Source organism: Lynx canadensis, chromosome D2 (assembly GCF_007474595.2).
Source record: "Lynx canadensis isolate LIC74 chromosome D2, mLynCan4.pri.v2, whole genome shotgun sequence".
Classification (NCBI taxonomy): domain Eukaryota; kingdom Metazoa; phylum Chordata; class Mammalia; order Carnivora; family Felidae; genus Lynx; species Lynx canadensis.
The window spans coordinates 1,435,902-1,447,062 of NC_044313.2; the positions used below are offsets into that span (position 1 = coordinate 1,435,902).

At 52.0% G+C, this 11,161-nt stretch overlaps 1 protein-coding gene across 1 annotated transcript in view; it reads right to left on the reverse strand.

Annotated features, from left to right (window-relative positions):
* The window catches only part of PPP2R2D (protein phosphatase 2 regulatory subunit Bdelta), a 51,033-nt gene extending 41,612 nt beyond the window's left edge, over positions 1-9,421 (reverse strand). Inside the window, exons 1-2 of the mRNA XM_030335533.1 lie at positions 9,382-9,421; positions 9,179-9,271 (exon numbers count right to left, since the gene is read on the reverse strand). Of these exons, the coding sequence (XP_030191393.1) occupies positions 9,179-9,271; positions 9,382-9,388 (100 nt within the window). The 5' untranslated portion in view covers positions 9,389-9,421. The remainder of the gene's footprint in view (positions 1-9,178; positions 9,272-9,381) is intronic.
* Positions 9,422-11,161: the final 1,740 nt, after the last annotated feature.

Genomic DNA, 11,161 nt, shown 5'->3' on the forward strand with positions numbered 1-11,161 from the left:
GGGGGGAGGTATAAGATGGCATCTTTCGGAGAGTACTTTGGCGGCCTCAAAACGTAAACAAGGAGCCTTCCCCAGTGTGCCCGTTCCTAGGAATCCAGCCACGGAAATGCTCGCCCAGGCAGGTGGGGGCCCAGACAACGTGCTGTCGCATGTTTAGTACTAAACAGCGAACACGGAGACCACCAATGAGACTAGTTCAATAAACAAGAGAATCTGTGTGACGAGATGGTGTGCAGTCATCAGAAGGGACCAAACAGAGCTATACAGCGAGGCGGCATGGTTAAAAATACTGAGTATGGGCTCTGAATCCTGACTCTAGCACCCACTAGCTCTGGGACCTGGGGCAAAGCGAACCAACTTCCCTGAGAGTCAATTTTCTCATTTATAAAACAAAGGCAACAGTAGCACTTAGATCTCAAGGGGCTGCTGCAAGGGTCAAATGAGCTCAAGCACATACACGGCTCAGCACGAGCTGGGTCAGCGTAAGACCTTAAATTGCACACTAGTGACGGCCAAAAAACTGCAAAACAGTATTTATGACAGGATCCGCATTTTGTACAAAACGAAAAACTGCCTATACGTAAACTAAGTTTTAAAGTAGAAAATAATAGATAAAGGCATTGGAAATGGTCTAAAAACACACACACTGTTAAAGGTAGTTACCTCTGGGGAGGATTCCTGGACAGCGGTGCAGAGTAGGAGGAAACTTCACTTTTACTCTTTACACATCCGTATCATTTGATTTTCTTTAAAAAACGAATGTTCTGCTTTTGCATTTTGAGCCAAAAACAATAAAATGCAGTGAAGATGAGCAAGGGCAGTTCTCGACACGTGCCCCGCCATTCCTGCTGCCAACACCTTACTTTAAAGCAGCAGTTCTCAAGGCGTGGCCTGTGGATCCCAGGGGTCTCCGAGCACAGAACTGTTTTTGTAACAGCACGCCGACATCTGCGTGGATGAACCAAAGCCACGGTGATTGAAACTGTCGGTGCCTCCATGTGCATCACGGCTGCGGTGCCGCGCTGTACGGACAGAGCCGCTCGGCTCACACACACACGTGAGAGCCAGCAAGCTAGTCCCGCTAGGTTGGGAACAACCTTGATCAAACTAATTTTACCCAATCCCAACCCTCTGGTAGGAGTCTTTTCACCATTCTCTGTGGTGAAGTGGGCACTACGCAAAAATCACGTCTGCTGCATCTCCAAGCACAGTGACCGTCTCAAGAAGCACATGCATGGTTGGCTGTGTTGCAGGCCGAACTAGGCACTTATTTGACGGAACGCCATTATTATCTGAAAGAACAACTCACCAACTATGGTTTTTCAGAAAAGTCTCCTGAAAATGAACAAAGGGAGCCTCTCATTTCACAGAGAACAACCGACAGCACTTGCTGCCAATGTTAATATTCACATTTTCAAGAGGGAATTTGAATTTTGGAAGACATACCTATTACTATTACTGTGACAGCTTCCCACTTCAAGACTTTTCTAAGGAGATCAGTTGTGACATTAACAAATGTGATTTTCTTTGATCTTTTATAATGAAATGTATTGACATTTTGAAGGTCTGAATAACCCAGCGTACCAGTATTTGGTATAACTGGTCCAAACGACCAAGACATGATGTTACCAAATCACACGCGGAGTGAGAGAGCCATTCAAAGTACAAGGTAGGAGTAAGGGATTTTAATGTAATAGGAAATACAAGTTCAATGATACGGTTTCAGGTTCCAAAGCACCACTGAACTTGAAGAAATCATCACGTGTCCAGTTCTGCCACAGTATTAGAGAATACCCAGAATTACATGGAAAGGCTGTTAAGTCATTCTTTCCTTTTCTAATTACAAGTGTGAGGCCAAATTTTCTTCCTGTATTTCCATAAAACAATTTCAACAGATTGAACACAGAAGCAGAGAATCTGAAAATCCAGCAGTCCTGTTTTAACCCCTATACTTAGATGCCACTCTTCTCACTAAATCTTGTTTCTTTTAAGAAAGTTGTTTTTCATTAAAAATGTTATGCTCACGTGTAATAGATCATTATCATTTTCAAGTGACATAAGTATTTTAAGTTCTTCTGTTTTTTTTTTTTTAAATTTTTTTTTTCAACGTTTATTTATTTTTGGGACAGAGAGAGACAGAGCATGAACGGGGGAGGGGCAGAGAGAGAGGGAGACACAGAATCGGAAACAGGCTCCAGGCTCTGAGCCATCAGCCCAGAGCCTGACGCGGGGCTCGAACTCACGGACCGCAAGATCGTGACCTGGCTGAAGTCGGACGCTTAACCGACTGCGCCACCCAGGCGCCCCTAAGTTCTTCTGTTTTAATTCAAATTTGGTAAGTACGGACACATAAACCCACACAAAGAAAAGCTCTCTGATCTCCCTGGGACCAAAGACTGAGGACCACTGATGTTAGCACAGAGGCTGACAAACTACAACCTGAGGTTCACATGAAGTCCAGCCTCCGCTGCTTTAACAGAGATGTTGGCCCACCGCCTTACCCCCTTGTTCTGTGGGGTCTGCAGTTACTTTCCAGCTACACAGACAGACAGACTGGGCTCAGTGGTTGCAGCAGGAGCAGACGGGCCTGCAAAGTCCAAAATATTTACTTTTTGGCCCTTTGCAAAAAACAAATTTGCAGACCTCTGATTTAGAGTAAGTCCGCGTTTCCAGCCTTTATTATCGCAGCAACTTCCTACTGGCCTCTGTTCTTACCCCATCACCAACCATTCTCCCAAGGCCAGAGTGACCTTCCTAAAAAAGGTAAAGCTGATGTCACTCTTCAGCTTACAGTCTTAAAGGCTTGTGATCACGATCACTTCAAAATACAATTCCAAGTTCTCAGCACGGTGCTTGAGGCTGCTATCCAGCACTCTTTGGCCCTCCCATTCAGCCCCTGGACAAGCGCTCAGGTTTCCCAGAATGCACCAGGCTCTCTCCAATCTCCTCTCCGCCGCCTTCCCGCCCTCCCCCCCCCCCCCCCCCCGACTTCTTCCCCGTCACTCCCCACCCAAGGAGCACTGGGCACTTCCGGCACGTCCCCATCCCCGTCCCGGCTCTGCTCTCGGGATGGTGTGAGGGCTAGTCTGTCTCAACACAGGGCTTCTCGAGGTAGGAAGTGGGTTTCTCTACTCCAATATCCAGCAGCAGAAGCAGCCCTCCGGGGCACTGGTCAAGTGTCAGATGAAGACAGCCCAAAGCCAGCCCTCCAACACCCTTCCCCTTCTTACATGGGCTCCCTGGGGCAATATGGAGCAACTTACTCTCCTTTGCAGAGTGTCTCGTAAGAGAACGTTTCCACAGTTATTAGTTACTGTGTGCTTGTTTGCCAGAGCTTTCCCCGCATTTATGTGGAATCTTCCTAACAAATTGTAATGCCCACAGGGTATACTACCTCTGTTTTACAGATGAAAAGCCAGAAAGAAGGTAAGTAACCAGTCAAGTTAACACAAAGCTAGCAGGAGGGCTGAAAAGGGATTTGTACCAATGCCTTTCCATACCGAGTCACAAGTTGGAGAGACAAGCCCAACACATGATAAAACCGGAGAACAAGAGGACACTGCTAAATGCCAAACACCACTATATGCTAAGTAAAAAGAAAGGTCACATCCTAAGACAGAATACCAGGTGTCAGGGTGGCTGAGCAGGTGGGCACCTGGACGGCTCAGTCACTTAAGCGTCTCTGACTCTTGATTTCAGCTCAGGTCATGTTCTCGCAGTTTGTGAGTTCGAGCCCCATGTGGGGGTCTGCACTGACAGTGCAGAGCCAGCTTGGGATTCTCTCTCTCCCTCTCTCTCTCTGCCCCTCCCCTGCTCATGCTCGTTCTCTCTCACTAAATAAAAAATAAATTCTACAAAAAAAAAAGTGGTTGAGCTGTGATTCATAAAGAAAGTGGAATGTGGTAAGGATTGGTAGGGTGTGAAGGTAGACAGGAAACAGAAAGCATATCCTAAGTTGGGCAAGAAACCTCAGCAAGGGACACAGAATATAAACAAGAAATATGCCTGGGTGGCTCAGTCGGTTAAGCATCTGACTTCGTCTCAGATCATGATCTTGCGGTTCGTGACTTCGAGCCCCACGTCAGGCTCTCTGCTGTCAGCACAGAGCCTGCTTCAGATCCTATATTCCCCTCTCTCTGCCCCTCCCCTGCCTGTGCTCTCTCTCTCAAAATAAATAAATAAACTTAAAAAAAAAATACGATCAAGAAAGGAGGACTGAATAATAATGGAAAAACCCAGGTTAGACCCAACCGAAGGGATCCAGGGTGAATGAACAGATGGGGGAGAGGTCAGGAAAAAACAAGAAACTGCTATTATTTTATGTCTAAATTTAGCTACAACCAACCCAAAGACCTTAAAATAAATGAGAGTTAATTAACAGTCATACTTAACATTCAAGGAACACTTTACAGGTAACAAAAGCACTGCACACCGTTTGACTTTGACAAAAACCTTCTTCTGTAATTTCTAGATAAGGAAGCTGAGGTTCAGAAAGTGCCTTCACACCCGACAAATGGCAGACGTGAGCTAAACCCAGAACTCATCAAAACAAGACTTTTAAAATCAAGAAATAAAAAAATCGAGGCGTATGATTTCATATCACTGTAAATCTTATACACTTACATCTAATTATAACTAAGATCAGTCCAGCTTCCTGAACATGCAGCCTGATTTAAGAAGCATTACAACGTAGCTGTACTCATAAACATATTAAATGCCTTAATTTTAAGAAAACCACACATATCTGATTTCCTAATAGCAGAATCTCCCCATGAAGCTCTCTACTAAATTAAACAGCAAGAATGCTACTAGATCGTTTTCTTGTTTGATGGCTTTCCCCCAGAAGATGCTTTCCTAAAGGCCTTTCTCAATGACATAGACACACTTAATGCTCATTTCCTGCACATAGGAAAAACAAAACCCACAATACTCTAAAAATAATGAATATAACCGAAACGTTGTGCATTCACAAATACTGGATTTCACTGATTCCAGGGAGCAGTTTACCACAAGTTAACATCTTTGAAATCAGATGTATCTTATATTCAACAAAACACACTAACATCTTATACTGATGTCCTAGTGCCCTTAATTTTTGTTTCCCTTCCCCAACTTAAAGGTTTCTTTCTCTCTCACAATATATCTACATAAACACCTTTAGAAAGGCCCTACCACACCACCCAAATACCCACAAGATTTATGTAACTACCTAGACTTGAGTTAAAGATAAACCTTTTAGTATTTTTTAATATTATTTTTTCAGAAAAAGATTAACATCCAACTCAAGACCACAGACCAGATCATGGATTAAAACAAAATCATCAAGTAAAAAGGCAAGACACGTGAGGGGCACTGGGTGGCTCAGTGAGTTAAGCGCCCGACTTCGGCTCAGGTCATGATCTCGCGGTCCGTGAGTTCGAGCCCCGCGTCGGGCTCTGTGCTGACGGCTCGGAGCCTGGAGCCTGTTTCAGATTCTGTGTCTCCTCCTCTCTCTGCCCCTCCCCTGCTCACGCTCTGTCTCTCAAAAAATAAATGTTAAGAAAACCTGTAAAGTCACCCATGATGAAAAAAGCTACACATAACACCAGATAACAGTTCATCACAAAGCCCCCCTCCAGCCCTCCCCCCGTCTGTCTAGAAAAGCGACAGGCAAAGGCAGCAAGACCCAAACCTTCCCTGCAAGAAGGCAGCTCCAATCCCGTCGAGGTGACCTGGCAGGCAAAATGACCACATCGTGGGCTGGGTGCGCAGGTGCTTCAGTCACTGACCAGCGTACCATCTCTGTGACATCTATTCTTTAATGGCCGTTTTTTAACCCAGGTTACTAAGCTTCCGACATTTTGACAGGCGCTTCCTTTAAAGGCATCTCATTTTCATTTGCTTTCAGAAGCAATTCCCTACAATTCCTGCCAGAGAGCTCTCCCCCGAGCTCTAGGAGGAGCAATCCCGAGGCTGGCAGCCACACCCCACGCGAGGACCGCATCGGCACCGCCACTAATGGTCACCGAAGCAGCCCAGCGTGCGCGGGCTCTGGAGCCAGACGGCCTGGCTTCAAACCCTGGCTGCGGTCACGGTGGCTGCTGACCGAGGTCGGTGCCCCCCTCCTCCCCGTGCCTTGGCTTCTGCATCCGAAACCGGGAAGAACAAGGGCGGTGTGGAGACTGGACTCGCGGACCCAGGGAGCTCGGCGCAGTCTCAGGAACGTGCGTGACCGGCGTTCGATGTCTGGTAGCTGTCGTCACCGCAGACCGGGTCCTCCACGAGGGGCGTGTGTGGGGCCAGCCGGCCTTCGAGCTTGAGGAGACGGGCCGGCCAACGACCGTGATGTCGCGTGACATCTGCCAAAGGCATCCGTCCAGTGAGGTCGTGCAAGAGGGGCTGTAGGGCCCAGGGACTGGGCCTTGGTGACCAAACACCACACGCGGAAACGTGACAAATACGCAACAGCTTCCGCACAGCAGCCACTGCCTAGAGCATCAAGCTTTGCAGGCGCAAGCTAACGATCGTCTCTTCTCCCTTCCTCTGGCAACTCCCCCTGGGTTTTACTTCTTTGGCTCCCGCTCATCTGGGCCTAAAGTTCTCGAATTCCACCGCAGGGGGTGACGGCTTCCCTGCAAGACGTCAGCTTGCTGCAGGGGAAGGAGCAGTGACTGTCACTCCCGCATCCTGTCACCAGCAGGAGAACTGCCAATTTCCTTTCGAGCCCAGCTCTGCTCCTGCTCCCGGGAGCTGAGAAATCCCGGAAGGCGCCGCGCTGACCGGCCGGCGCGTGAGCAGAACCCCATGCTTTGAAAAGAAAAAGCCGCTGCATTTTACACAGTACGATACTTTCTTCATGGGTGGTGACTCGAGTCCCGCACACGACTAGTTTGAAAAACCAAGACGGGCGCCCGGCTGGCTTACTCGGCGCAGCAGGCTACTCCTGATCTCGCGGTTTGGAGTTCAAGCCCCTCAGCGGGTGTGAAGACTACCTAAAGATAATCTTTAAAAAAAGCCTGGGTGGCTCAGTCGGTTAAAGCGTCCGACTTCAGCCAGGTCACGATCTCTCGGTCCGGGAGTTCGAGCCCCACGTCAGGCTCTGGGCTGGTGGCTCAGAGCCTGGAGCCTGTTTCCGATTCTGTGTCTCCCTCTCTCTCTGCCCCTCCCCCATTCATGCTCTGTCTCTCTCTGTCTCAAAAATAAATAAAACGTTAAAAAAGAAGAAAAAAGTGAAACGGAAGACGAAAGCCTCTCTCCCCCGTACTCACTCGAGTGTTTAGCCCCGGACCTTCTCACGCAACCGAGGCGAGGCCCCGGCCTCCATCCACCTCAACCAAAGACGCACAAGTGCAGGGTCACGGAGGCGCTTCCAGGTAGAGCCCGGACCAGGACAAACGGCGCGAGCCACAAATCTCAACGCATAAAGGTTACCGCCCTGGAGTTCTCGAACCCAAGCCTCCGCGCACGACGGCCTCCTGCAAATTACCCGTCCTCAGTGACCTCCTCTCGGCACCTTCTTCGTGCTGGTTGAGTCCGGACACGACAAGCTCGGTTCTTCGCGCTGCACAACCACTAGCTGGAAGCGATGCCGTTTCCTACACCACGGACTGTGTGCAAGGAATACAATTCGACAGACACCGTCCCCACTCTGCGACAGAAAGGAGACTTCTAAGAGTGTTCGCGCTGACCGATTACCCGGCCAAAGCTTGTGTGGGTCACAGGAAAAAGCTCCCAACACCTACGCGGACTGAAAAATTCCCGAGTGATTACCACAAAGAAATCTCACCAGAAAAAGATAACTTGCCACGCAAAACTTCCAGGTACGTTCAAATTTTAATGTAGGGATTTAAAACTGCAAAAAAGTCCCGATTCCGTTCAACCAGCAAAATTATCTCTGAGAAGTTTTTTTAAGGGCACCATTCTCAAAGTGTAACGTCACACTTAAAAGACACCATTTCACTCAGAATTTGACAAACTCATTCCCTTTGTCAGAACTTTTTCAGAAAAGGAAAATCAGAAATTAAAACAGGCATTAGGCTCCCCCCTCCCAAAACAAACAAGTTTTGCTTTGCTCCTGCTAAAAATTTTAAGTTTAACTGTCACCCACTTGGCCCAAGTAAAATAAAAATATATCTTAAATGAATATAAAAGGCACAACCGGTGAGTTATTTAAGTTCCATAAAACCACCAACTTTCCATCCTCAAATCGTATGCATCTTCACCAATTTCTTCGAGTGCAGTTTTGCCTAACAGTCTGAACTCTGTCAGTCTCGGGGCCACACATCTCCCGGTGTCACACCACCAGGGAGGGGAGAAGGAGCAGAGGGTCGTGGGAGGGGCCCATGATCGGGACAGGTGAGCACACGCGCGAGCACACACGCGACCGGGGGCTTGGGGCAAGGGGGGTGTATTTCAGGCAAAGACAAGGCCTTGCCGCCAGACGAAAGGTTCACGACGTCCCCTAAAACGAAGCCTGTAAACCTGGGATGTCCAGTTTCCGAGTCCCCACACATCACGTCCGGGAAAGAACGGCCGTCCCTACTGGAAGAGCCCGGGCGGCGTGGTGGGGGGCGGGGGCGGGAGCCGTGCAGCGCTCGCGGCCCGCCGCCCGCCACCCGAGCGCTGTGCCCCCCGGCTCATCTCAGGCTTCGATGCAGGAAACAACCACGCAGAACGCAGGGGACTTTAGGACACCGCCGGAGCAAAGGAACCGGCGACGAGCCCACGACGCTAGAACCTTACAGAACGACCGTAAGGATCAGGCAGCCCAGCCGACCGGTTTCCAAGACGAAGAAAACGAGGCACCACGGCTCGCCCAGGTGGTGCCCGCGTAGGTGGCTCCCGAGCGGCGGCCTCCCGACCCTCCCAGCGCCGCGTCCCAGCCGCTGCCGCGACCCCGCGGGCCCCCGACGCCGCGCCCCGCGTGCCCGGCTCCCGCAGGCACCTCCGCAGCCCCCGGCGCCGGGAGGCACCCACACGCCACCCCGGAGACCCGAGTCCTCGCGAGGCTCTGTGACCTTGGCTTCCTTACATAACCCCTCGGGGCCGCCTCCCTGTCCGGGGGCCGGACCTCCGCGCTCCGAGCGGTGCCCTCGGCGCCCCCGGCCCGGCGCGCCCGCCAGAACGGGGTCCCCGGGGCGGGGGACGCGGCTGCCCCCAAGGAGCCGCGCCCGCCCCCGCGCCAGGTGCGCGGCCTTACCTTCCGCCACGTCCTCGTCGATGGCCCCCTTGACCTGCGAGAAGCACCACTGCAAGTCATTGCCGCCCGCGGGGCAGCCGCCGCCTCCGGCTCCTGCGGACACACCGGGCGCGTCAGGGGCCCGCTCCCGCCCCGCGCCCCCGCCCAGGACCCCCGCCCGGAGCCCCGCGCCCGCCCCGCCCCGCCCCGCGCGCGCCCCTCACCTGCCATGGCCGGCCTGCCGGCGGGCGGGCGGGCGGGCGCCGAGGCGGCGGCGCACGAAGGAGGCGGCCGCCGCGCCGCTGCCTCCCGAGCACCTCAGCCCGGCCGCCGCCGCCGCCGCCGCCGCCGCCGCGGCCGCCGGGGAGGGATTTTTTTTTTTTTTCCCTTTTCAAAATGGCGCCCAATGCCCGTCGCCCCGCTGGATGACGTCATCCTTCACCGCCTCCTCCGCGGGCCCGGGTGGGGGCGGGGCCGCCGGGAGGCTCCCTCGCTGGGGAGGGGCGGGACGGGGCGGGGCGTGCGGCCGCGAGGGCTGCCGGGGGCTGTGGGGCGCGCCTACTGCGCTTGCGCGAGCCGCCTCGGGTCCCACCACGCCCCCCGGCCGGGGCTGGGCCCCGCCCTGAATCGGAGCGGGGCGCTCCAGGGCTGTAGGGTAGGGCGGTGGGGCGGGGGCCGGGGCCGGCGCGTCCCTGAAGACCAGCCGCTAGGCCGCCGCTAGCCTCACTCCTCTCTCGCCGGGTCACGCGAAGGGCTCCAAGCTGCCGTCGCCCCCGGCGCGAGTCGGGTCCACCTCGGCCAATGGGAGTTCGGTCCTCGGGCGGAGCAGCCAATGGAGGGCGCGCTCCGCGGCCGGTGGGCGGAGCACCTGGGAGCTGCACCTGGGGCGCACCGCACCTGCGCACTTATTCCCCGCCCGCCTACCGGCGGGACTGCTGATCACAGTCCTCAGACGCAGCGCGAGCCCCGGGAACTCCGTGTCCACTGTGCACTGCAAGTGGGTCCAGTTTATTTTGCCTGAGTTATGCACCAATAAATTGATCTTTAGTCTAGTTTAATATATATCTAATATTCCACCAAGTCTAAAGAAGACTATATGTCTCAAAAGTTTGCAAGAAATCACAGAGGAAGTTACCTGTTAACTGTTCTTACCCGAATACATTTATTTTTTTTTTAATTTCTTTGATTTATTTAGATTTCCGCGACTAAATACCATTTACAACATTGACTGTGGATCGTTTTCAAGTTCAGCTTTAGTGGCTAGCTCAGAGTTATCACAGACGTGCCCTGTTGGCAGGGAGCACAGTCTTCCGGTTTAAATTGCATCAGATTTAGAGACTTGTTCAAGTGCAGGGTGTTCTGGTCTCCCTGGGCTGCTCAGGGCGGCCAGCCGGGCTGGAGGGAGTGGCCATGGGAAGCCCCCATGTGTCTGTGTGTCCCAGGGGCTGTTCATCCTTACCATTCGATGCCAGGCGCCACACGCAGCTGTGTCATTGTCCGAGCACAGTGGCTGGAATCGCATGTCTGATTCTTTTTTAAAAAGACTTGGGGCTCCCGGATGGCTCAGTTGAGTGTCTGACAATTGATTTCTACTCAGGTCATGATCTCAGGGTCTCGTGGGATCCAGCCCCTCGTTGGGCTGAACTGAGCATGGAGCCTGCTTAAGATTCTCTCTCTGCTCCTCTCCAGCACTTGCGTACTCACTCTCTCTCTCTCAAAAAATAAATAAAAAATAAATAAATAAAAATAAGATATTTAATTTTGGAGGGCAGTTTGTTTGGGTTTACAAATAAAATTGAAAGGAAGGTCCAGAGACTTTCCATGTGTCCCCTGCCCCAGCACCTGCACGACACCCCCACTGTCACCATCGTGCATCGGAAGGAATGGTGCGTATTTTCCCAACGATGACCCTGCACTGGCATGTCATTATTACCCAAAGTCCTTAAGGGTTCACTCTTCATGTTGTATGTCCCTGGGCTTGGGCAGATGTATAACGACCTATAT